At 43.1% G+C, this 26894-nt stretch overlaps 1 protein-coding gene, 1 long non-coding RNA gene and 1 pseudogene across 4 annotated transcripts; all 3 read left to right on the top strand.

Annotated features, from left to right (window-relative positions):
- Nucleotides 1-1300: 1300 nt before the first annotated feature.
- Nucleotides 1301-25485, top strand: ZNF616 (zinc finger protein 616). 3 transcript variants are annotated; one of them, XM_002801385.4, is made up of 4 exons: nt 1301-1505; nt 10967-11054; nt 14559-14685; nt 22861-25485. In XM_002801385.4, exons 2-4 carry the CDS (start codon nt 11043-11045, stop codon nt 25065-25067), a joined length of 2346 nt encoding a protein of 781 aa, XP_002801431.3. In that variant the 5' UTR covers nt 1301-1505; nt 10967-11042; the 3' UTR covers nt 25068-25485. The 3 variants fall into 3 exon arrangements, with proteins under 3 accessions (XP_002801431.3, XP_077837419.1, XP_077837420.1); XM_077981293.1 differs by lacking the exon at nt 1301-1505 and adding an exon at nt 3575-3740 and having other exon boundaries at nt 10780-11054; XM_077981294.1 differs by lacking the exon at nt 1301-1505 and adding an exon at nt 10317-10461 and having other exon boundaries at nt 10789-11054.
- On the top strand, nt 6569-6661 carry LOC114674262 (small nucleolar RNA U13; annotated as a pseudogene).
- Nucleotides 16513-18698, top strand: LOC144337294 (uncharacterized). The gene is made up of 2 exons (XR_013410267.1): nt 16513-16553; nt 16879-18698. It is a non-coding gene; the product is annotated as an uncharacterized LOC144337294 (long non-coding RNA).
- Nucleotides 25486-26894: the final 1409 nt, after the last annotated feature.

The following is a 26894-nucleotide window of genomic DNA, read 5'->3' as shown; positions in this document are numbered from 1 at the left end:
TCTCTCTGTCACACAGGCTGCAGTGCAGTGGCGTGATCATGACTCACTGCAGCCTCGACCTCCTGTGCTCAAGTGATCCTCCTTCCCTACCCTCCTAAGTTGCTGGGCCCACACGTGCAGGCCACCATGTCTAGATAATTTAATTTTTTGTAGAGATAGGGTCTGGCTATATTGCCCAGGATGATCTCAAATCCCTGGCCTCAAGTAATTCTGACACCTCAGCTTCCCGAGTAGCTGGGACTACAAGAGTGCATTACCAAGCCTGGCTAGTTTTTGTATTTCTTGTAGAGATGAGGGTCTCACTATGCTGCCCAGGCTGGTTTTGAACTCTTGAGCTCAAGTGATCTTCCCACCTGGGCCTCCAAAACTGCTGGGATTACAGGCCTGAGCCAGTGCACCTGGTCCATCTCAAAAGACTTAATCTATTTCAGTATCAACTCTCAAAAGTCTTTATCCATTCCTATATCAGTTCTTAGGCCAGAATACCCCTTAAATATTATCTGAACCACACATGGGTGAGGATCAAGGTGTGATTCATCGTGAGGCAAAATTTCTGCCCAGTTGTGAATCTATGAGGCCAGAGAAGTTATCTGCTTCCAAAACACAATGGTGATAAAGGCATAGGATACATCCCCCAACCCGGGTAACCATCCTTCTAATCCGTTGCTGTGAATTTGACGTTTGTACTTTGCACGTGTAAAAGCACATGCAGTATTTGTCTTTCTGTGTCTAGCATATTTCGCTTGGCATAATGTCTCCCGGGTTCCTGGATCCAGCCAGGGCTCCACATCAAATCCCCAGCGAGATCCTAGTTCCCTGACGACTGAGTAGCTTCAGCATCACTGGCAAGAGTGGATGGAGTCCACCGAGATTGTAAAAATCGGTTTTGACTTAAATCACTTCAACTTGTTAAGAAGAAATCATCTTAGTTTCCAATATAAGTGGACCACAACTTTAAGCTTTAACCTTAAATTCTGAAACATTAGCTTAAAATAGGCAGGAAGCAACGCTGCTTCACAGGACAAGAAGTAGGCAGAAAACCAGACATGCTGCCTGTGAAGCAGAGTAAATAACAGGCTCTATCTCGGTCCCACTTACCCCATGAAACCCCACCCCATCCTCCGCCGCGGCTCCGTCACGCCCCACCTAGCCACGCCCACTACCGCCACCTCCTGGCTCCACCTTCTCATGGTCCCTCCCCGAGTTAGGCCCTCTTTCCGACCCGCCCCTTGCCAACAGAGGCTTGCCAAGCTTGGTCCCCTGGCCTCCCAGTTTTTTCTCTCCGCTAGCAGTTTCCGTCACTCCCGGAAGTAGATTGCGCCTGGGAAAGGCCTTATCGCGGTGTGTGTTTCCGTCTACGTGGATTAAACATTGCTTCGCTCCGTCTGCCTGGATTAAACGTGCACTTCGCAGTCATCACTTCTCCATACCAGTGATCTGGGGATCGCTACGGACCTTAAAATATCCATAGCCCCTTCGCCCCTGCAACAGCCACTTCTCCCCACGTAAGTCCGAGAATTGCTTCCCTTTCGGTTTAAAATCTCTCTCAGGCTGTTCCTTGCTCCCTGCCTTTATGCCAGGTAGATAACCATGTAGATAACCCCATTCAGGTCGTGTTCCTGCTTAAAACCCTTATTGACCTCTGCTTCGGCCTCGGGCCAAGTCAAGTGCTCCCTCGCAAGGTGGATTCCCACCAGTCGAGACCCCCGAGCTTTGTCGTTGTCGGCCCCTGGAGGGGAGCGCCCGCTGCCCAGCTCCTGAAGGAGGCGCTTCTCCTCCCAGGTCCTGGGATTCTGCAGACCCTCTCTGTCCGGAGACACCGTCCCCCGCGCCACCTAGTGTGCTCCTCACGCCGGGTCCTTCCGCTCTCCAGGCTTCCCCTTCACAGCCACTGCTTTTCCTGACTCCGCGTTGCGGGAGGTCTTCGAGTCTGTCTTGTGACATCCACTGTTGTTCCCTCCCAAATTTTTACTCCACTGGAAAATGTGCTTTTCCGGGAGGTGGGCATCTTATTCCTCCCCTTTCCTCCTGAATGTTGGGTGAGAGGGATCAGGAGAGGAAAAGAGGGGGAGTGACGGGACAGAAAGAAAAATTGGGGAGAAAAGAATGCGTATACGGCATAAAGGATGATAATTTAGGGACTTGCAAAGAGAGCAAGAGTGAAAGAGGACGCATGAAGAAAGTAGCACGGGGAGAAAAGCACATAAAGAAATTAGGGAAAAGGGAGACCTTCAGGGAGATGAAGGGCAGCAAAATAGAAAGGGACGGCAAAGGAGGAGACACTGCAGCCAGACTGGGGGCGGAGAAGGGGGCGGGGGCTGGAAAAGGTAAGAGAGTTGGAGCCGGGGCTGACAGAGCCACGTGGTGCTGGGACTGAAGGAGAGGGGAGTGGGTAACAAAGGAAGAGTAGACGGAGAACCACATCAGCGAGGAAGCCTAGGAAGTTGGGGGTGCTAGAGAGTGGGAACAAAGGAGATGTAACAGGGAAGAGGGAATTTAACAGGGAAGAGGGATTTTAACAGGGAGAGCAGACAGGGAGCTCAGATGGGGGGAAAGAGGCTGGGTGTAGCAGGACGAGCCGCTGACAAAACCTCTCAGACACCGAGTGGTAGAAGGAAGGGCTTTATTCAGCTGGGAGCATCGGCAAGCTACTGCCTTAAAATCCGAGCTCCCCGAGTGCACAATTTCTGTCCCTTTTAAGGGCTCAGAACACTAAAGATTTCATATGAAAGCGTCGTGATTGAGCAATCTAGGGGATACGTGACAGGGGTTTCGTGCACTGGTAGTCAGAAACAGAACAGGGCAGGGAGTTTCACAGTGTTCTTCTATACAGTGTCAGGAGTCTATGAATAACATCGGTTTCTAAGTTATGAGTTGATTTGTAACTACTGGGTTTAGGCCAGGCAGGCCCAGGCCTGGTTTTGGGCCTGGCGCGGGGCTGCCTGTCTTTGGTTTTACTTCCTTGTTTTTTTCTTAAAACAGGTACTGAGTATAAAACAATGTAAAACAATGTGAGAGGGTCTTTTTTTTCCCCATTTGGGGACCATGGGAAAGTTTGGGGAGAAAGAGCAACAAGAGGTGAAATAAGTTTCGAAGCACTGGGCAGAACAGACATAAAAGAGGGAATAAAGAAAGGGGAGAACAACAGAAAAGGGTTTTGAAAAAAGACACCTGCAGCATGAGAGAGGGAAACACATAGCAGTGAAGAGAGTGGGAGAGGACCCCATCCTGATGAGCCACGAGTTGCTTGGATATGGATGGTTGTTTTAATATATTGATTTGTGACTTTATATTCTAATTTAAAATTTGTTTCTTTAAATTGTACTCATGAGGATGAAAATTACCACTCTTTTCTATAAGGCTTGTGCATTTTGTATTTATTTGTATAAAAAGATATTTGAAATCCCTATTTAGCCACAGGGGAGTGACTTGATTCAGTCATTTTGTAACTCTTCTTTCCAGGGATGGAGTAGAGGATGGAGGAGGGGAGAAAGAGGCAAGAAATGACTGACTGTCACTACAAGATAGAGCTTTGGTTTTTTTGTTTGTTTTTTCTCTTTTTGAGACAGGGTCTCTCTCTGTGGCCCAGGCTGGAGTATAGTAGCATTATATCCTCTTACTGCAGCCTCGACCTCCTGGGCTCAAGCAGTCCTTCCTTCTCAGCCCCTGAAGGTGCTGGGATTATATGTGTGAACCACCTCTCCAGGCTTACAATGTATGCCTTTGAAGGAGGGTTGAGAGTGTTTGTTTTTTGTTTTGTTAATGGATTTACCTTTTTCCTTGTAGTTGCTTTGCAGTTAATTCATTGTTATTTTGGAAGCTTGATTTAAATTTTAGTTTATTCAGTTTCTTCTATAATTACTAACTTCTGAAATAAGATTTGATGTCATCCTGTAATCAGCTGATGTCATTAATTTCTAAATATTGCTTTTTTTTTTTTTTTTTTACTTTTACCACACAATTTATTAGATTTTTCAAAACCTTTCCAAACTGTTGAAGTGTCCAGTATGGTATACTCACCACAGAGTACATTAGATTCCTCAGAACTTATTCATTTGTTTGTTTGTTTGTTTGTTTTGTCTTGTTTTGTTTTGTTTTGGAGTCTCACTCTGTCGCCCAGGCTGGAGTGCAGTGGCACTCTCAGCTCACTGCAAGCTCCGCCACCCAGTTCACGCCATTCTCCTGCCTCAGCCTCTGGAGTAGCTGGGACTACAGGCCCCCTCCACCACGCCTGGCTAATTTTTTGTATTTTTGGTAGAGACAGGGTTTCACCATGTTAGCCAGGATGGTCTGGATCTCCTGACCTCGTGATCCGCCTGCCTCGGCCTCCTGAAGTGCTGGGATTATGAGTGTGAGCCACTGCGCCCAGCCAGAACTTCTTCATTTTATAACTGAGAATTTGTACCCTTTGACCAACATTTCTCCACTTTCCCCACCCACCATCCTGTGGTAACAACTGTTCTGTTCTGTTACTATTGGACTTTTTTAGATTCTACTTGTGAGAACATACAGTAGTTATCTTTCTGTGTCAGTCTGATATCGCCCAGCATAATGTCCTCCAGAGTCATCCATGTTGTTGGAAATAGCAGGATTTTCTTTTTTATGGTTGAATAATATTCCATTATGTAAATGTACACACACACACTATATATACACATGCATAAATATATATACACACATATTTTCTTTACATATTCATTCATGGATGGGCACTTTGGTTGTTTCTGTATCTTGGCTGTTGTGAATAATACTGTAGTGACCATGAGGGGGCAGATGTTCCTTTTTTTTTTTTTTTTTTTTTTTAAAGTAGAGGCATGGTCCTGCTGTTTTGTCCAAGCTGGTCTCTAACTCCTGGTCTCAAGCAATCTTCCCATCTCAGCTTCTCAGAGTGCTGGTATTATAGGCATGAACTACCACACCTGGCCTAGATGTCTTTTCAACATACTGATTGGATTTCCTTTGGATTTATACCCAGAAATGGGATTGCTGGATTGCATTGTTGTTCTAGTTTTAATATTTTGAAGAATGTCTGTAGTGTTTTTCATAATGGCTGTACTGAGATACACTCCCAGCAACAGTGTACAAGGGCTCATTTTTCTCCACATCATTGCTAACATCTGTTATCTCTTGCCTATTTGATAATAGCCAAAATATTGCAAATCTCCAAAATATTCTTCAGGATGTTTATGGAGGAAAATTCTATTAAAAGTGAAGTCACACAATCCAAACCTATATTGTTCAAGGGTCAGCTGAATTGAGGATCAAGGCCTAAGCTGAGCCCACGGGCAGGGTGGGCAGCTGCAGAGGTGGTGCATTGGTCCTGAGGGTGTGGAACCCAGAGCTGCAGCACAGCAAGCATTCTCGATAGTGACTTCTGTGGAGTCTATCACTTTGGCGGCAACATTTGTTATTTTGGAGTATTTTGGGCTGCAAGTTAAGATGGTTATAGATGCATTTTGGAATATCTAAATGTCAATGTGGAGAGTTTCCTTGGAAGATGTTGGGATCTCATTGGAGCATGTGCATCACTGGAGACATCTGTGTTAGTAGATGGTGGTGCCAGTGTTCAGGGGTGGGGTCATTATGAATGGAATAGGGCGTCTTGGGTCATTGAGTCCTCGGCTATCTTTTTATGTATGAGGTCAGCATGAGTTTATGAGTTGCTGGGGCATGTGGGATTTCGTAGCAGGATATGGGGAGCACTGTGGAGTATCTGGGAAGGGTGTGGACCCCATGGAAGTTTGTAAACCTGTCTTAGTTTAGGAGGGGAACGTTAGGGCCTCAAACTCTAGTGACAAAAGGCTTTCATTAGGGAGAGTTTTCTGTGGTGGATCTATGGCAGGGTGGTGACTTAGGGAAGATTTTTCAAAGAATTAGAGAATATGATATCACAATGACCTACGGCACAAAGATTTCAATTGGGACTGTCCTTGGAAGATACAGCTGTTACTTTCTCACTGCCAGGACAGTGGTGATTACTTTCCCCCACCTCTGTCTGCTGCAACAGGCACAGGGAGCTATGAGGCAAAATGCTTTAAACTCAGTGTGGAACAGGGATATTTTCTGCAGTCAAGAGGGTCCACTAGGTCCTGGGGAGGCAGTTTGGGGAGAGGATGGATAATGTTCTTTGGAGAATGACAGTCCTAGTAATTGCTGGGTATAAAGGAAAAAGCAAACTTTTTTGTCTCTACTCTCACACTTAACACAGAACTCTTCTGTGGCCAGTGTTGGGGAGTTTTCTCCTACACACTAAACAATTCTCCAGCAGACACCAGCTAGATTGCCTTATAATTCAATTTAATTCTGGCACTATCTACCTGGAGTTAGAGTCCTCTCTCACAGGTTGCCCATAGGTTAAGGGCTCAGTCTCACAAGACTGCCCCGGCTCACTTCAGCTATCATTCAAAAGTAGTAGGTTGTCACCTATACTTCTGACCTACTGACTCCAAATTGGCATTCCTACTACCCCATCTAAAGGTTTGATTAATTTCCAAGGATGGCTCACAGAACTTAGAGAAACACATTTACCAGTTTCTTATTGTTGAAGGACAAAATCACAACAAATTCGATCCTTTTGTAGTTCATAAATGTGATGATTGGGTTTTCACACTCATGTGAGATGTGCTTCCCTCAAACCTTGTTACGATGTCGTAATAAGAAGGGAAATTATGGGCCGGGCGCGGTGGCTCAAGCCTGTAATCCCAGCACTTTGGGAGGCCGAGACGGGCGGATCACGAGGTCAGGAGATCGAGACTATCCTGGCTAACACAGTGAAACCCCGTCTCTACTAAAAATACAAAAAACTAGCCGGGCGAGGTGGCAGGTGCCTGTAGTCCCAGCTACTCGGGAGGCTGAGGCAGGAGAATGGTGTAAACCTGGGAGGCGGAGCTTGCAGTGAGCTGAGAGCAGGCCACTGCACCTCAGCCTGGGCGACACAGCGAGACTCCGTCTCAAAAAAAAAAGACGGGAAATTCTTACAAATTCATTTTTTAACTCCTGTTCCTGTTTTCTTTTTTGGAATTTTTTTTTTTCCTAAACGTGGCTCATTTCCAGGGTCAGTTTGATAATGCAGCGCTTAGCATGAGAGGCTTCATTCTGGCTTGGTCTGGTAGTGCGGGAGGCTAGTACAAAACGACGGCCTTTCCATAAACAGGAACAAAATAATGTCCTTGACCGGGACATGGGTGGAGCTGGAGGCCATTATCCTTTGCAAACTAACACAGGAACAGAAAACCAAACACTGCATATTCTCACTCACAAGTGGGAGGTAAATGACAAGAAAACATGGATACATAGAAGGCAACAACACACACTGGGACCTCCCTGAGGGTGGAGGGTGGGAGGAGGGAGAGGATCGGGAGAAATAACTAATACACTTTAGGCTTAATACCTGAGTGACGAGGCCAGGCGTGGCAGCTCACGCCTGTAATCCCAGCACTTTGGGAGGCCGAGGCAAGTGGATCACCTGAGGTCTGGAGTTCGCAACCAGCCTGACCAATATAGTGAAATCTCGTCTCTACTAAAAATACAAAAATTAGCCAGGTGTGGTGGCACGCGCCTGTAGTCCCAGCTACTCAGGAGGCTGAGGCAGGAGAATTGCTTGAACCAGGAAGGCAGAGGTTGCAGTGAGCCAAGATTGTGCCATTGCACTCCAGCCTGGGCGACAGAGCAAGACTGTCTCAAAAAGAAAAAAAAAAAAACAGAAACACCTGGGTGATGAAATAATGTGTACAACAAACCCCCATGACCCATTTACCTGTGAACCAGCCGGCACATCCTGCACATGTACCCCAGAACTTAAAATATAAGTTAAAAAGAGAAAAAAACAATTGGCTTTTTATAAAGTGTAACAACTGCATCATCTATTTTTACCTCTAGGGAATTGTTTTAAACAGTGTTTACTGATGGTGGTATTGCCCATTAAATGCATGCACACACACCGACCCTGACGCTTATAGTTTCCTTCCACTCTGCCCTAATTAAAACAAAACATACTACTAACTACATTTCTGCCTGTATGAGTACCCCTCTTCTGCGCTAAAATCTTATTTATACTCTGTGTCTTCACTTCTTGCCTCCAATTCCCTCTTGAATGCATCTAATCAAACTTTCATATCCACCATTCCACTGATAACTTTATTTTTCAGAGTCACCGGTGACCTCCCCATTTCTAAATCCAATGTATTTATTTTCCTGCTTTAGTCTTTCTTTTCCTGTCAGAAGCTTTCTATTTGATTTTCTTTTCTTTTTTTTTTTTTTTTTTTGAGACGGAGTCTCGCTGTGTCACCCAGGCTGGAGTGCAGTGGCGCGCTCTCGGCTCACTGCAAGCTCCGCCTCCCGGGTTCCCGCCATTCTCCTGCCTCAGCCTCCGAGTATCTGGGACTACGGCGCCCGCCACCACGCCCGGCTAGTTTTTTGTATTTTTTTTAGTAGAAACGGGGTTTCACCGTGTTAGCCAGGATGGTCTCGATCTCCTGACCTCGTGATCCGCCCATCTCGGCCTCCCAAAGTGCTGGGATTACAGGCTTGAGCCACAGCGCCCGGCTTCTATTTGATTTTCTTGTCACCTCCCTGACCATTTCATTTTCCTCTGCTGCTGTGTCCTGACTCGGAATTGTTTCTCAATGTAGGAATGACTCATGGCTTAGTCCTTGAACCTCTTCTTATCTCTGTCCACACTCACTGTGTTTCCTCATCATCTCATCTCATGGCTTTAAACCCCACTGTATTAGTGCGTTCTGGAATTGCTACAACAAAATTCCAGAGACTGAGTAATTTATTAAGAAAACAGGTTTAACTGGCTCACAGTTCTGCAGGCTGCACAGGAAGCATAGCGACATCTGCTTCTGGGGAGCCTTCAGGAAGATTCCAAACATGGTAGCAGGTGAAGTAAGAGCAGGCGTCTTACATGGCGGGAGCAGGAGCAAGAGAGAGTGAGGGGGGAGGCGCTACACACTTGGAAACAACCAGATCTCGCGAGAACTCACTATGATAAGAACAGCACCAAGGGGTGGTGCTAAACCATTCAACACAAATCCACCCCCATAATCCAACCACCTCCCACCAGGTGGGAGGATGCACCAGTAACAGTGGGGATTACAATTCAGTGTGAGATTTGGGCCAAGGACACAGAGCCGATCTGTATCACCCACCTACCCACCTACATGTCTCCATGTTCCCTGCAGACCTGTCCCCCGAACTCTAGAATTCTGTATCCTGTTGTCTCCTCAGCCGTCCGTTCAACCATCTAAGAGACATCTCCACCTATATGTGTCTAAAGTGACTTCCCCAACTCCCCAGGTACATTCACCTGCACACCTGAACATCTCTCCGATGACGGTGGCCCTATACTTCCTGGCTTTAGCTTTACATTCAGCATATATTTGAAATAGAGAAGATATGACATTATATAGAAGGGTTTTAATTCAAATGATAAGTAAAAGTTACATTTACCTAAAATGGTAGGGAAATGCATAGTTTCTAAAAGTGTTGTGAGCTGTGGAAGAAAAATGTTTGAAGACCTCCTGCCTACCTGATCTGCTGCCTCGGGACCTCTCTGACCTCCTACCTGTGTCCTCCTCACTCCCTCTGCTCCAGCCACACAGGCCTCTCCTATTCCTGGACCCGAGGTTACTCCTGCCTGAGGGCATCTACCTGGGCTGTCCCTGTGCCTAGAACTCTCTGGCCCCTCAGTTGCAGATAATCTGGCAAGATTTCCCCCATCCCGAGCTGCAAAGGTGCCCTCTGCCACCAGCATCACATGGGGTTTCCTACTCATTTAAACAAAACTTACTACTATGTTCTTTTTACATTTTGAGGATCTGGAGAAAATGGCAACGCAAAGAAAAGTAACTTTGAAACAACCAACCTGCTTTTAGTTTCCTGATTTTGCTCCATTCAGCCCTTTCAGCTTATGAAGCCGACCTCTTCCCCTCAACGCCTTTCATATTAAGAATGAGGTGTTGTCTGATTCTAGGATTGCAAATAAAAGCCAATAAAAGCAGGTCCATATTTTTGCTCTATGTGTTTCTTTCTGGCTCTTTGCCTTCCACTTTCTACAGACTGGTAACAACAAGGCCCCAAGGGGAGATCAGAGCTAGGAGATTGGGGCTGTGGTAGTCTTGCCCCCTTTGAGACGTACTCAATCCTGGCTTCAGACTAGAGTGCTAAGGCATTTGTAACACATGGTTCATTCCCCTTTATAGAGATTCTCCTTCCAGTAGTTAGGGTGCGCCCAGCCTCCATAATGTTTAAGAGGTACCCAAGTTGATGCTTTTTTTTTTTTTTTGGAGATGGAGTCTGTCTCTGTCACCCAGGCTGGAGTGCAATGGCTCGATCTGGGCTCACTGCAACCTCTGCCTCCCAGGTTCAAGCGATTCTCCTGCCTCAGCCTCCCAAGTAACTGGGATTAAAGGCATGTGCCACCACACCTGTCTAATTTTTGTATTTTTGGTAGAGAGGGTGTTTCACTATGTTGGCCAGGCTGGTCTCGAATTCCTGACCTCAGGTATCCACCCGCCTCGACCTCCCAAAGTGCTGGGATTACAGGCATGAGCCACCGCTCCCAGCCCCAAATTGATTCTCATTTGTATCCAGCATTGAGCTTCAAGCCTCTGTATCCTCCATTTCCCAGGGCAGAGCTCAGCCTGTGACCCACAGAGGTGAGGGAGTGCTGCGCTCTGCATGGGGTTTAATCAGAGATAGGTCCTTGCCCTGAATGGGAGCTCAGTCCAGCCCAGCTACCCTCTGCTGCAGCCTGTGTGTGGGCGTCTCCCGGAGGGGAGCTAGTGCTGAAGAAAACGGTGAAAGATTCACTTGGTCTTTGTGTAGGAATGTATTATCCTTGCATCCCCCCAGTGCAGTGGGCTGTCGCTCCACATGCTGAGGCCTTCCCTGTGTGCATGGTTGTGATACAGAAAGTAATGTGTTGTTTCTAAGCATTAAACAACAGATTTTTTACTTTCAGGTTTGATGTGTGAATAATTACATTGACTGAGAAAGAAACCCAGAAGAGGAAGAAGAGGAAAGAAAAGGAGTCAGTGATGGCTACTCAGGTAAAGTGATATTTTACTCAGGTAAAGTGACATTCTTGGTGGGTCATTCTGTCTCCTTCCTTTGTGAAGTGCAGGGCATTGGAGTTGCGAATCTTCTCTGCGTCTGAAACTTCCTTCCTGACACATTTGCTCATGCTCATCCATGCCTTTCCTCAGTTCCTCTCATCTTATTTACATTCCATCTCAGCATGACCCAGTGACATGAACTTGGGAAGAGGCTGTGCCGAGCATGGTCCTGGGGAGAGCTCACACCCAGACATGGATGGGGACAGGGTATGGGCCCCGTGGTATCAGAGCTGTTGGACAGCAAGGATTGTTTGGGGGCCACATTGGAGGCACTGTCAGCTCTCTGTAGACCAGGAATAGAGAAGCTGCCTGTGGAAGTCACATATTAATGTGCATAAATATCTAGTAAATTATCGAAAGGGGCCAGGCGCCGTGGCTCATGCCTGCAATCTCAGCACTTTAGGAGACTGAGTTGGGCGGATCACTTGAGCTCAGGAGTTTGAGACCAGCTGGCCAACATGGTGAAACCTCGTCTGTACTAAAAATACAAAAATTAGATGGTCATGGTGGCAGGGGCCTGTAATCCCAGCTACTCTGGAGGCTGAGGCAGGACAATAGCTTGAACCCGGAGGTGGAGGTTGTAGTGAGCCGAGATGGTGCCACTGTACCCCATCCTGGGTGACAGAGCAAGACTTCATCCTCAAAACAACAACAACAACAACAACAACAAAATTATGGAAAAGGAGGCCTGTAAGGGGAGATCTTTCTGCCTGATTTTATACTACATTTGAAGCTGTATGAATGAGTCACTATTTCTAACTGCACCACCCTTAATGACTGGGAATTGAATGGAAAACTAGATACAGACATTAGAGCGTGTTTTATTCCATCATTGATTTAAAAATATGAAATCAAGCTGAATGTCAGATTCTTCTAGCCATGGTCCGAATATCCATCTCACAGAGACTGCTTTGTTCCTGTGGGGACTCTTACCAGCAGTTGTTTTAAGTTTTAAGGTTATAATTTTGCTCAGATATAAGAGCTGAGCATTTGTTATCAGAGAAGATGGAGCCAAATTCTCCCACTGCACCAATTATTGTTAAATATTATATTTATTTTAAACATCACATGATGTATGTATTTGTTTTTCGGTAAAAGTTCAAGCAAAGATGCAGTTCAGGCATTAAGTTAATACATGTTGGCCAGGCTGGTCTCGAACTCCTGCTCTGAAGTGATCCTCCTGCCTGGCCCTCTGAAAGTCCTGGGATTACAGTTGTGAGCAATCATGCCCGGCCCACATTTCTTTTTAATTCTTCGAAGCCAAAATGTAAATCGCCATTTCTTTCATGTAGGTTTGTAGAGATTCAATTGGTTTCTTCTTATAGACCATATTTCCCTGTTTCTTTGTATGTTTTATTGTCTTCTTTTGTGACTTCAGCATTTGAAAAATCAGCTGCCTCCCCAGATTTGGTGGCTCCTTTGTTCAGGGAGGACACGCCAATCAACTACCCTAGATTCTGGAGACTTCCCATGCTTTTTCTTCCTGGGGATTCTGTCCTCTCTGGGCCTTTGCTTGTCATCTCCCTATTGAAGAGGTTTGCGGCTTTCTAGTCAGAAGCTCCCCTATTTTCTGTACTATTGTAGATAGACTCTAGTACTGCAGATATCTGTGGTACTAGATCTTCACCCTCGTGTCTTTCTGTGTTACTGCAGGCACTGGTTTATGTCAGTCATCTTTTTGCTCAGTGGCCCCTAACCTTTCATCCTGTTCTTTCAGTGCTACCACAGGAAGTCACCACTAGGGCAGTTGTCAGCCTAGCCATGGAGGCAGGGACACCTTAGAGAGCCCTTATTAGGGCAAGGTCAAGGGTAGCCCTGAAGCAGGACCACCCCTGAGAGTCCAGAGATGTAGAGTCACCAGTGTGTGATCGCAGCTGAGGAAACCACAGCCTGTGAGAACTTCCATGTGGGGTGATCCCAACAAAACTAATGGGGCAGGGATCCCCAGGACCTAACTCCTACTCCAGGACGTCTAGAAGGTGGGACATAGAGTCAAAGACGACTATTGTCAGGCCTTAAGATTTAATATGTGTGCCCTATTTGAGTTTCAGACTTAACATGGGAGCAGCTACCTCTTCTTTCCTGTTTCTGCATTTTGGAGTTGAAATATTTAACCTGTGTCTATGCCACCATTGGATGTTGGAAGCACTTAAGTTGTTTGATTTCACAGGTTTACAACTGGAGAGCAGTTTGCCTCAGGATGAAACACATGTTTGAGTCTCACCCATATCTGATTTAGATTATAGTTAGATGCAGCTGTAGACTATAGAGTTTGGAATTGGTAGTAGAAAAAGTTAAGACTTTGGGGGGCCATTGGGATGGAATGCATTTCGCATGTGAGGAGTACATGAATTTTGGTGGGGCGGGATGGAATGCTGTGGTCTGAGTGTTTTTCTCTCCTCCATAGTTCATTTGAAACTTAATCCCCAATGCCCAATCTCCAGGTATGATGAGGTTTGGGTTTTAGTAGGTGATTGCGTCACAAGGGTTCTGCCCTCATCAATGGAATATGGTGTTCTGGTCAATGAGATATCAAAACGCTTATCCTACGGAGTTCACTGCTTTTTGGCCCTTCTGTCCCTTCTGCCATGTGGGGACACAGCATTCCTCCCCTCCAGAAAATGCAATAAGACACTATCTTGGAAGCAGGGATCATCCCTCAGCAGACATCAGTCCTGCTGGCACCTTGATCTTAGCTTTCCCAGCCTGTGAATTATGAGAAATATATTTCTATTGTTCATAAATTACCCAGTCTTATTTGGTTATAGCAGCACAGAGAGACTACTACGTTCTGTAACCGTAATGTAACTGTTTGATTGTTTTGATTCAACTCTTAATTCTCAGACATCTGGGTTCAGATGCTTGCTCTGCCATTTTCAGGTTGTTGACCTAGGCAAGTTTGTTAGGGAGTCTGTGACACAGTAACATGGAACAAGTCTCTCTCTCATAGGCTATTATGTTGTTGTTTGAATTAGAACATGTAAAGCATTTGGAGTAATGCCCAGCACATGGGGAGTGTTCCAAAACTTTAGTCATTGCTGTTACTCTGGTCATCACAGTTTTTAGTTTATGACCTTTCTTTAAAGCCGCTATAGACATTGTCATCTCTGAAAACACCACTCATATACTAGCTCACCTAGACAGTTGATGTATAGAACATAATATCTAACACTTTCTAAGGGATAACCATGTGTTCTTCTTATTTGTGTATTTCTTGCATTGTCCACAAAAAGAGAAATATACACTGATATAGAGAATATAATAGTCTCCTATTGTATTTTGTAACAAACTAAAATTAAGGACGTAACTTTCTCACAGATGCCTTTTATAGATATGTCAAAACACACACTTCAAAGTGATGTGATAGTTCTCTCCTCATTTTATGTAAACAAAAGAGCTCTCATATTGCTTCTTTTTGAAATGTGTTTTTCATTTCAGGGACCTTTGACATTCAAGGATGTAGCCATAGAATTCTCTCAGGAGGAGTGGAAATGCCTGGAACCTGTGCAGAAAGCTTTGTACAAGGATGTGATGTTGGAGAACTACAGGAACCTGGTCTTCCTAGGTGAGTATAATTTCATTCTAGAAGTTCAGATTTGCCTTCGTGCATTTTTGTATTTTCTCTGTTGTCTTTCTTAGGAACCCCTCCATTATTTGAGACTGAAGCCTTTTTGGTTCAAAAATAAAAAGCTTCTTAATGCTGCATCTGGCCTTTCACTGTCTCCTTTGTATATATATTCTGCGGCCTTCTTTGTACATCAGTGGCGGTTCCAGAGCTGAAGTTCGCAGAGAACTTTATGGCAGAGTTAAAATATCCAATTCCGTTTTCTGTCCATATGCTTTTTTGTTTGTTTAAAACAGGTTCTTGCTCTGTTGCCCAGGCCGGAGTGCACTGGTGTGATCACAGCTCACTGCAACCTCTGTATCCTGGGCTCAGAGCAATCCTCCCACCTCAGCCTCCCAAGTAGTTGGAAGTATGGGTGTGCACCACCATGCCCAGGTAGAGACAGGGTTTTTCTATGTCACTCAGGCTGCTCTTGAACTCATGGGCTCAAGGAATTCTCTGGTCTTGGCATCCCAGAGTGCCGATATTACAGGCTTGAGCCAGTACGCTTGGCCTATCCCTGTGGCCTATCCCTGACCCTGTGATCCGCCCGCCTCAGCCTCCCAAAGTGCTGGGATTACAGGTGTGAGCCACCATGCACGGCCAAAGCTTATATTTTTTAAGTCCACATAATTTGTTTTAAGTGACCGCTACTTTCATCTGGTGCATTTTCATGTATTATAAGTGAACTTTGTTTTTATTTATTTAATAATCAGTTCCATATTTTTGAGGATACTCAGTTTTCCTTTGTTTTATGTTTCTTTTTGAGGTAGTGTTGTATTGGGGAATGTGTATCATTTTATATATTTTACAAGATTTCTTTCTTTTACAGATGGTATAGTTCAGCAGCAGTTTCTCTAAAACTTACACAAACTCTGTAGTGTTGTAATAAGATAGTTTCAGTTATTCCTTTTACTCCCGTTTCCCCTGACTTAATTCCTACTCTTAAATTTGTTAATGAGACCGGGTGCGGTGGCTCACACCTATAATGCCAGCACTTTGGGAGGCCGAGACGGGCGGATCATGAGGTCAGGAGATTGAGACCATCCTGGCTAACACGGTGAAACCCCGTCTCCACTAAAAATACAAAAAGTTAGCAGGGTGTGGTGGCCGGCGCCTGTAGTCCCAGCTACTTGGGAGGCTGAAACAGGAGAAGGGCGTGAACCCGGGAGGCGGAGCTTGCAGTGAGCTGAGATTGCTCCGCTGCAGTCCAGCCTGGCCGACAGAGCGAGATTCCATCTCAAAAAAAAAAAAAAAAAAAATTTGTTAATGAAATTGATTACAGTTCTTTTCATTGGAAATTTTTTAATACCTTGAATATATTTTTTAAATATAGTTATTATCTTAATTGTAGAAATACCATGAAAGAGATTGGTCATACTTTGTTTTTTGTTTTTTGGGTTTATTTGAGATGGATTTTCACTCCTGTTGCCCATGCTGGAGTATAATGGCACAATCTCAGCTCACCACAACCTCCGTCTCCCAGATTCAAGCGATTCTCTTGCCTCAGCCTCCTGAGTAGCTGGGATTACAGGCATGTGCCACCACGCCTGGTTAATTGTGTATTTTTAGTAGAGGCGGGGTTTCTCCATATTGGTCAGGCTGATCTTGAACTCCCGACCTCTGGTGATCCGCCCATCTCAGCCTCCCAAAGTGCTGGGATTACAGATGTAAGCCACTGCGTCCAGCCTGGTCATACTTTGTTATATAAGACACATTGCTTTTCTGTAATAAGTTTCAGTTTCCTAATTATAACTTGCTGGACTTTCTTTAAATCACCCTTGTTTTGGGGGGGGGAACAAAAGCTATATTATAATAATTATTCTCCAGTCTACTTTCTTTTTTTTTTTTTTTTTTTTTTTTTTTTGAGACGGAGTCTCGCTCTGCCACCCAGGCTGGAGTGCAGTGGCCGGATCTCAGCTCACTGCAAGCTCCGCCTCCCGGGTTTACGCCATTCTCCTGCCTCAGCCTCCCAAGTAGCTGGGACTACAGGCGCCCGCCACCTCGCCCGGCTAGTTTTTTGTATTTTTTAGTAGAGACGGGGTTTCACCGTGTCAGCCAGGATGGTCTCGATCTCCTGACCTCGTGATCCACCCGTCTCGGCCTCCCAAAGTGCTGGGATTACAGGCTTGAGCCACCGCGCCCGGCCTCCAGTCTACTTTCATGTCCATCATGTTATACTGAATTATTATTTTCAAACCTTACTTTATTATACATGTAGCCCATTTCTTGCACTTCAAGGACTTCTCAACTGATGTTTATAAAACCTATGTATTTTTTTCCATCATGCTTAGGGAATGAGGAATAAATTTTTTTTTTAATTGTATTTTATCCAGAAGTGTTTTTCCTAGGTTTTCTTCCAGGATTGTTGTAGCCTGGGGTCTTACATTTAAGTCTATATTCATCTTGAATTAATGTTTGTGTATGATGAGAGATAGGGGTCCAGTTTCACTCTTCGATATATGGCTAGCCAGTTTTTCCAGCACCCTGTATTGAATAGAATGTCTTACCTCAATTGTTTTTGTTGACTTTGTCAAAGATCAGTTGGTTGTAGGTATGCGGCTGTATTTCTGGGTTTCCTGTTCCATTCCATTGGAGATCTGTGGCTGTATTTCTGGGTTCCCTATTCTGTTCCATTGGAGATCTTCTATTTTAATGGAAGCATGTATATCTAACAATTTTCTATCTTAGCACTGTTTTCTCTGCATATATAAGTTTTGGTATGTTCTATTTTCATTTTCCTTTGTTTTGAGGTATTTTATCATTTCCTTTGAGATTTCCAATTTGGCATATTGACTGTTTAGGAATATGTTGTTCCAACGTATTTGTTGATACTCTAATTTTTTTTCGCTGTTGATCTCTAGTTTTACTTTGTTATGATGGGATAAGTTACACTTTATGATTTCTGTCTTTAAAATGTATTAAACAGGTCAGGAGCGAAGAGGGCCAGCCCCTCCACAACCTGTGGGTGTTTCTCGTCAGGTGAGATGAGAGACTGAGGAAAGAAATAAGAGACAGAGACAAAGTCTCTGGGCCCAGGGAACCGGCGCTCAGCATACGGAGGACCCACGCTGGCACTGGTCTCTGAGTTTCCTCAGTATTTATTGATCATTATCTCTACCATCTCGGAGAGGAGAATGTGGCAGGACTATAGGGTAATAGTGGGGAGAGGGTCAGCAGGAAAACATGTGAACAAAGGTCTCTGTGTCATAAATAAGTTTAGGGAAAGGTGCTGTGCCTTAATGTGCTTGCACACAGACATCTCGGTGCAATAAAGAGCAATATTGCCACCAGCATGTCTCACCTCCAGCCCTAAGGCGGTTTTCTCCTGTCTTTGTAAATAGAACATACAATCGGGTGTTGCACTGAGACATTCTATTCCCAGGGACGCGACATTCTATTCCCAGGGACGAGCAGGAGACAGATGCCTTCCTTTTATCTCAGCTGCAAAGAGGCCTTCCTCTTTCACTAATCCTTCTCAGCATAGACCCTTTACTGGTGTCGGGCTGGGTGATGGTCAGGTCTTTCCCTTCCCACGAGGCCATATCTCAGGCTATCACATGGGGAGAAACCTTGGACAATACCTGGTTTTCCTGGGCAGAGGTCCCTGCGGCCTTCTGCAGTGTATTGTGTCCCTGGGTACTTGAGATTAAAGAATGGCGATGACTTTTACCAAGCATACTGCCTTTAAGCACTTTTTTAACAAAGCACATCCTGCACAGCCCTAAATCCGTTAAACCTTGAGTCAACACAGCAGGTGTGTCTGCAAGCACAGGGTTGGGGCTAGCATTACAGATTAACAGCATCTCAAGGCAGAAGAATTTCTCTTAGTGCAGAACAAAATGAGTCTCTTATGTCTATTTCTTTCTACATAGACACGGTAACAGTCTGATCTCTCTTTCTTTTCCCCACAAGGAGTTTGAGACCAGCCTGGCCAACATGGCGAAACTGCGTCTCTACTAAAAATACAAAAATTACCTTGGCGTGGTGGCGCGCACCTGTAGTCCCAGCTATTCGGGAGACTGAGTCAGGAGAATCACTTGAACCTGGGAGGCAGAGGTTGCAGTAAACCAAGATCATGCCACTGCCTTCCAGCTTGGGTAACAGAGCGAGACTCAGCCTCAAAAAAAAAAGAAGTGTTAAAAAGTTTTATTTTTAAATATTTCTTTTGAAGAATGTTCCGTGTGGAGTTTGGAAAAAATTCTTTTGTGCTGTTTTTGGGTGATGTGTTATGCATATGTAGATTAGGTCCAATTTGACGTATAGGTTAGGTTGCCTAGTTACTTACTTTTTTTCTATCTGATTGTCCTATTTATAAAAGTGGTCCTTTGAAGTATTTTATTATTACTGTGGAAATTTTCTCCCTTTAGTTATGTTTCTCTTGCTTCATATATTAAGGATCTCTAATATTAGGTGCATATATATCTGTAATTGGTATATCTTCCTAGTGAATTAACCCTTTAATTATTATATAATGCCCTTCTTTGTCTCTTGTACCAGTTTTGACATAAAGTCTATTTTGACTGATATTGGTTTAGCCACCTCTGATGTCTTTCTGTTACCATTTATAAGGGATATCTTTTTTCATCCTTTCAGTTGAGCCTGTGTGTGTCCTTCAAATAAAAATGAATCTTTTGTGGATAGCATGTAGTTGGAGCCTATTTTTAAAATTCATTCAGCCAGTCTGTATCTTCTGATTGTGGAGTTTAAGCCACTTACACTTAATGTAATGACTGATAGAGAAGGACTCACTGTTGCCATTTTGCAGAATGTTTCCTATATCTCTTAGATTTTTTTGTTCTTCATATCTGTTACTGCCTTTGTGTTTGTTTAGTTGATTCTTTCGTCTTGACATACTTTTATTTCCATTGTATGTGTCTTCTATACATTTTTTGTGGTTATCGTTGCAATTACAGAAAACACTTTAGATTTATAACATCTTGTTTTAAACTGATAACAGTTTGACTTCAGTCACATACAAAAATGACTCCTTTACAAGTCTGCTCCCATGTTATGTTTTTGATATCCCAGATTACTTCCATAAATACTGTGTCTCCATTAACATGTATTTAAACCTTGACAGCAGTTTCCTGCTTTCTTAGTTTTTTCAGACTAATATTTGCCTATTTTGCTAGAGTTTCTTCTGTACCCCAAGTCTCCTTAACATTGTTGTACTATCAATAAGGTTTTATGTTGTCTTTTTGTATGTGTACAAAATGAATTCATCCATCTCCTCTTCATGGCTGTTATCAAATTTTTTCTTCAGGATTATACTGTAGGAACTTTTTTTTCGCATCTCTCCTGATATGTAGGGTTGTTGAGCATATGCCTGGAAATATAACTCATGGGACATTCAATTTGATAAATTTCATAGCATATATTATAAAGACATAAGTCTGCTTTCTTCCCGTATCCTCACACTGCCTCCTTTTTAACTGTCTTCCCTTGTCCTGTGCACATAGTATAATTCCCATGTTTAAGTATTGGTCAGTATAATGCTACTTCTAAATTAGTTTCTTTTTTCATCCAAAGTCAGGATTTTAACTGTTGCTTGTGAAATTATATACCCACAGCTCTGCAAGCACAAACACTGCTGCCCCATGCACATTACTCCTTGCCCTTTTCCTCTTGCCTTTTCTCTTCCCTGGCCTTTCCTAAAATAGTACTTTGTTCCAGACGGACTACCTGGCTACTTACTAGTATATTAGTTTTACACTCCCATTATTGCATAACTCCTTCACCTCCCACACTACTCTCACTCTGTAAGGGATGACCCTACTCATTCACTTGATCACTTCTTTTTTTTTTTTGAGATGGAGTCTTGCTCTGTCTCTCAGGCTGGAGTACAGTGGTACGATCTTGGCTCACTGTAACCTCCGCCTCCCAGGTTCAAGCAATTTCCTGCCTCAGCCTCCCAAGTAGCCGGGACCTGCCACCACACCCAGCTAATTTTTGTATTTTTAGTAGAGATGGGGTCTCACCATCTTGGCTGGGCTGGTCTTGAACTCCTAACTTTGTGATCCACCTGCCTTGGCCTGATCACTTTCTGAGAACACTGCCTAAATCATTATATGCAGGGAATGATGACTCAGATACTGTTATTCATAGGGATGGCTGAATAATGCTTTTGGCAACACAGCATGGATCTTGAAGTATTTCTTTCTACACTGTTAGTATTTGGGGTGACCTGTTATCTGCAGAACCTGCTTGGGCAGTTTTTGAAAAAAAAAAAAACAGTGTTTGATCCTGCAAAGGTAGGTGCATATCTTACTTTCTTTGTAAATTGGATGTAAACATATAAATCCCGTGGGCATACTTTGCTTGTGTGTTAAATAGTGATAATTTACCTCAAGACTTTTTAAACAAGTTAGTACTGTTAGCTAGTCTAGAAATTGTGTTTTTTAGTAAAGACTCACAGATTTCTTTGTTAAATAAAGCATATCAATATTGTTCCATGTTTATAATGAGATAGCATATTGGCTTCACCTTAGTCAGCATGGCTACCTATAGTAGATATTGTAGATTGGGTGGTTGAAACAACAGAAATTCACTTTTCACAGATCTGGGTGATGAGAAGTCTAACATGTCAGAACCACCATTTTGGGTCTTGGCATGGGCCCTTTTTCCGGTTTACCATGACTTTCTCTTTCTGTGTCCTTACGTGGCAGAGGACCTAACTGCCTTCCAAAGACCACACCTCCAAGTACTATCACATTGAGGATTAGGTCCTCAACATAGGAATTTTGGCAGACATAAGTCTTTATATCAAAGCAGCCTTCATTGTATCTGTAAGTTTTCATTTTGTAGTTTCTTCCAAACAATGTTTGTTGTCTTTTATCTTACTTTATATGCTTTTCAAGTAGAATCTCTGTATGATATATATTTTGTGGCCAGTTAATTAGGTAATTAGAGGCAATGAATAGGACCAGGTGTGGTGACTCGTGCCTGTATGTGATCCTGGCACTTTGGGAGGCTGTGGCAGGCAGATTGCTTGCCCTCAGGAGTTTGAGATCAGCCTGAGCAACACAATAAAACTCTGTCTCTACCAAAACTACAAAAAAATCAGGTGGGCATGGTGGTGAACATCTTTGGTCTCAGCCATTTGAGAGGCTGAGGTGGGAGGATTGCTCGAGTCTTAGAAGTGGAGGTTGCAGTGAGGCAAGATTATGCCACTTCACTCCAGCCTGGGTGACAGAGTGAGACTCCATCTCAAGAAAAAAGCACAATAGATAGGGAGTTGCTGTGTTGATTGTTACATAGTTGTAGGCATGAAGTCATAGTCAGTATTTCTGACTTCCTGCCCCACTTTTTATTCTATATTATGTTGTATATTTACCTTCCTCCCATCCAAGTAGTAACCAGGTCTGACACTGTTTAGCTTCTGAGATCAGCTGTGTTCTGGGTGGTATGGCCAAAGACATATTTATCTTTCTTTTATCTTTAAAAGTCAGTGATCTCAACATATTTTCTAGTTATCATATGCTGTCTCTAGAATATATGTTCTTGCTTATTATGAAGGGAGAATTGTTTAGAATTCCATACTATAAATTTGTATATTTGCATATGATGCAAATTTGTATATACAATATACAAATTTATAGTATGGAATTCTAAATATGTATATTGTATTTTACTTACGTGCTGGTTTTATCTGGGTTATTAGAGTGTTTTATTTATTAATTTTTATGATAATAATTAGTTGAACTTGTGAATATTTACTGTTACACTGTATCTTGCTGTAGTTTGACATTTGTTTGTACACAGCAAATATGAAGTGAACATATATAACTTTTATTCTCTTATGAGAGAGCCACGTTTTCTGCCAATTGGTGTGTAATTTGGTGTCATTGGTTGCAAAATACTTGTTTTAGTGCCAATATATGTTTGCACAACATAAATCTTTTGGTCATAGGATGTTTGAAACTAGGCTTTCCTAAATAATTTGAATTACATGTAGTCATCCTTTCTTTACTATAGACTTCTACTCATTTTGTATTTCTAAAAATAAAAGATCATGGTGGAGAACTTTCACACCTGTCTGGTATAAACATTATGCTTAGTGTAGTATGTTTCCAATATAAAGTATTTATCAATAGTAGTTATTTTTAAAAAACTCATATTCATTATATTTTGCAGGTATCTCTCCTAAATGTGTGATCAAGGAATTACCACCAACAGAGAACAGTAATACAGGAGAAAGGTTCCAAACAGTGGCACTGGAAAGACATCAAAGCTGTGATATTGAAAATTTATACTTCAGGGAAATACAGAAACATCTATATGACCTTGAATTTCAATGGAAAGATGGTGAAACAAATTATAAAGAAGTGCCAGTGCCCCATGAAAACAATCTTACTGGTAAAAGAGATCAACATAGTCAAGGGGATGTAGAAAACAATCATATTGAAAACCAGCTTACATCAAGCTTTCAGTCACGTCTGACTGAACCGCAGAAAGTTCAAACTGAAGGGAGAATGTTTGAATGTAATCAAACGGAGAAGATAGGTAATAACGGTTGCTTAGTTTCTCCACACATTAGGGAAAAACATTATGTATGTAATGAGTGTGGCAAAGCCTTTAAAGCATCTTCCAGCCTTATTAATCATCAGAGGATACATACTACAGAGAAACCTTACAAATGCAAAGAGTGTGGCAAAGCGTTTCATCGGGCCTCACTACTAACTGTACATCAGGTAGTCCATACAAGAGGGAAATCATATCAATGTGATGTATGTGGCAAGATCTTCAGAAAAAATTCATATTTTGTAAGACACCAAAGGAGTCACACTGGACAGAAAGCCTACGTGTGTAATGAATGTGGTAAGTCCTTTAGTAAAAGTTCCCACCTTGCTGTTCATCAGAGAATTCATACCGGTGAAAAGCCTTACAAATGTAATCTGTGTGGGAAATCCTTTAGTCAGCGTGTCCATCTTAGACTTCATCAGACAGTTCATACTGGAGAGAGGCCCTTCAAATGTAATGAGTGTGGCAAAACCTTTAAACGGAGCTCAAATCTCACTGTACATCAGGTAATCCATGCAGGAAAGAAACCATATAAATGTGATGTATGTGGTAAGGCATTCAGACATAGATCAAATCTTGTATGTCACCGGAGAATCCACAGTGGAGAGAAACAATACAAATGCAATGAATGTGGCAAGGTCTTCAGTAAACGTTCAAGTCTTGCAGTGCATCGGCGAATTCACACTGTAGAGAAACCTTGCAAATGCAGTGAATGTGGCAAGGTCTTCAATAAACGTTCAAGTCTTGCAGTGCATCAGAGAATTCATACTGGACAGAAAACTTACAAATGCAATAAATGTGGCAAGGTCTACAGTAAGCATTCACGTCTTGCAGTGCACTGGAGAATTCATACCGGAGAGAAAGCTTATAAATGCAATGAATGTGGCAAAGTTTTCAGCATACATTCACGACTTGCAGCGCATCAGAGAATTCATACTGGAGAGAAACCTTACAAATGCAATGAATGTGGCAAGGTCTTCAGTCAACACTCACGTCTTGCAGTGCATCGGAGAATTCATACTGGAGAGAAACCTTACAAATGCAAAGAATGTGGCAAGGTCTTCAGTGACCGTTCAGCTTTTGCAAGGCATCGGAGAATTCATACCGGAGAGAAGCCTTACAAATGCAAAGAATGTGGCAAGGTCTTCAGTCAATGTTCACGTCTTACAGTGCATCGGAGAATTCATAGTGGAGAGAAACCTTACAAATGCAATGAATGTGGCAAGGTCTACAGTCAATATTCACATCTTGTAGGGCATCGAAGAGTTCATACTGGAGAGAAACCTTACAAATGTAATGAATGTGGCAAAGCCTTTAATCAGGGCTCCACACTGAATAGACATCAGAGAATTCATACCGGAGAGAAACCTTACAAATGTAATCAGTGTGGGAATTCCTTTAGTCAGCGTGTCCATCTTAGACTTCATCAGACTGTTCATACTGGAGACAGACCTTACAAATGTAATGAGTGTGGCAAAACCTTTAAACGGAGCTCAAACCTCACTGCACATCAGATAATTCATGCAGGAAAGAAACCATATAAATGTGATGAATGTGGCAAAGTATTCAGGCACAGTTCACATCTTGTAAGTCACCAGAGAATCCACACTGGAGAGAAAAGATACAAATGTATTGAATGTGGCAAGGCCTTTGGGCGGTTGTTTTCCCTCAACAAACACCAAAGAATTCATTCTGGCAAAAAACCTTATAAATGTAATGAGTGTGGAAAATCTTTTATTTGTCGCTCAGGCCTCACTAAACATCGAATAAGGCATACTGGAGAAAACCTTACAACTAAACTCAATGTGACAAGGCCTTAGACGTTGTCCTAGTTTCTAGAATCACTGAATAATTCATACTTACTGTTATAGCTTGTATATTTTTCCCTTCTCTTGAAATCCCTGTGGAATTGTAATCTCCAGTATTGGAGGTGGGGCCCGTTGGGAGGTGATTGGATCATGGAAGTGGATTTCTCAAATTGAGAAAGATTTAGCATCATCCCCTTGGTGCTGTCCTGGCAATAGTGACTTCTCTTGAGGTCTGACTGTTTAAAAGTGCATAGCACTTCCCTGTTGCTTGCTCTCATTCTCACCATGTGAAATACCTATACCCCCTTTGCCTTCCACCATGATTTTAACCTTCCTGAGCCTTCCCTAGAGGGTGATCGGATGCCAGCACCATGTTTCCTGTTAAGCTTTCAGAAGTGTGAGCCAATTAAACTCTTTTCTTTATACATTAGCCAGCCTCAGGTATTTTTTTGTAGCAATGCAGTTATGACCTAATACATTTACACATGCAGTAAATATACCTAAGTTTTAAGCTAGTGTTCACTACTCACTGGGTGTAAGAATATGTATACATATTCCAGGATGTATGCATACTGGAGAAAAATCACAGAAGCATAATACGTGTGGCAAGAATTCTACTCAAAAGCCAAAACTTGTGAATCTAGGTAATTCAAAGGGATGTATGAAATGAAATGAGGGTGGCAAAACCTTTAGTAGAGTTCAATCACTACTTGTCATAAGAGAGTTTATACTGAAAGGAAATCATATAAATGTGTGTGTCAGAGGCTTTCCCCAGGCATCAGAACTCACTAGGCATCAGAATATATATCTTTGGGGCCGGGCGCGGTGGCTCAAGTCTGTAATCCCAGCACTTTGGGAGGCCGAGACGGGTGGATCACGAGGTCAGGAGATCGAGACCATCCTGGCTAACCCGGTGAAACCCCGTCTCTACGAAAAAAATACAAAAAACTAGCCGGGCGAGGTGGAGGGCGCCTGTAGTCCCAGCTACTTGGGAGGCTGAGGCAGGAGAAGGGTGTAAACCCGGGAGGCGGAGCTTGCAGTGAGCTGAGATCTGGCCACTGCACTCCAGCCTGGGCGACACAGCGAGACTCCGTCTCAAAAAAAAAAAAAAAAAAAAAAGAATATACATCTTTGAGAGGAACCACAGAAACATAATGTGCATGCTAAGGCTTTTACCCCAACATCAAAATGGAAACAGAGTATTCATACTAGAGAGCAACCTTACAAATGTAACAAATGGTTTTAAAAAATGAAATGTTCAAAGACCTGGAATCAACCCAAATGCCTATCCGTGATAGACTGAATAAAGAAAATGTGATACATATGCAACATGGGATACTATGCAGCCATAGAAAGGAATGAGATCATATCCATTGCAGGGACGTGGCTGGAGCTGGAAGCCATTATCCTCAGGAAACTAACAGAGGAACAGAAAACCAAACACCACATGTTCTCACTTGTAAGTGGAAGCTGAACAATGAGAACACATCAACCCAGGGAGGGGAGCAACACATTGGGGCCTGCCGATGGGGGTGGGAAGGTCAGGGAAGTGGAGCATCAGGAAAAATCGCTAATGCATTTTTGCCTTAATACCTAGGTGATGGGTTGGTAGGTGCAGCAAACCACCATGGCACATGTTTTCCTGTGTAACAAACTTGCAAATTGTGCACATGTACCCAGGAACCTAAAGTGAGACAAAACTAATGTCCATGCCTTTGCAGTTTGATTGAATGTATATAGGTGAAAAATCCTGTAAGTATGCTGAACATGAAAGGAACTGTAAGCAGTAGTGTGTCTTCAGGCTTTACCAAATTATTCCTATTTGAGAGAAAACTTGGA

Source organism: Macaca mulatta, chromosome 19 (genome assembly GCF_049350105.2).
Source record: "Macaca mulatta isolate MMU2019108-1 chromosome 19, T2T-MMU8v2.0, whole genome shotgun sequence".
NCBI lineage: Eukaryota > Metazoa > Chordata > Mammalia > Primates > Cercopithecidae > Macaca > Macaca mulatta.
Note: the sequence above shows the minus strand (reverse complement) of the source record. Positions and strands in the feature narration are given on the sequence as shown.

Excerpts from the sequence above, each read along its gene's own strand:
- ZNF616 (XM_002801385.4), top strand. Across the intron at positions 14,686-22,860 it reads CAGGAACCTGGTCTTCCTAG|GTATCTCTCCTAAATGTGTG; the intron begins GTGAGTATAATT and ends TATATTTTGCAG.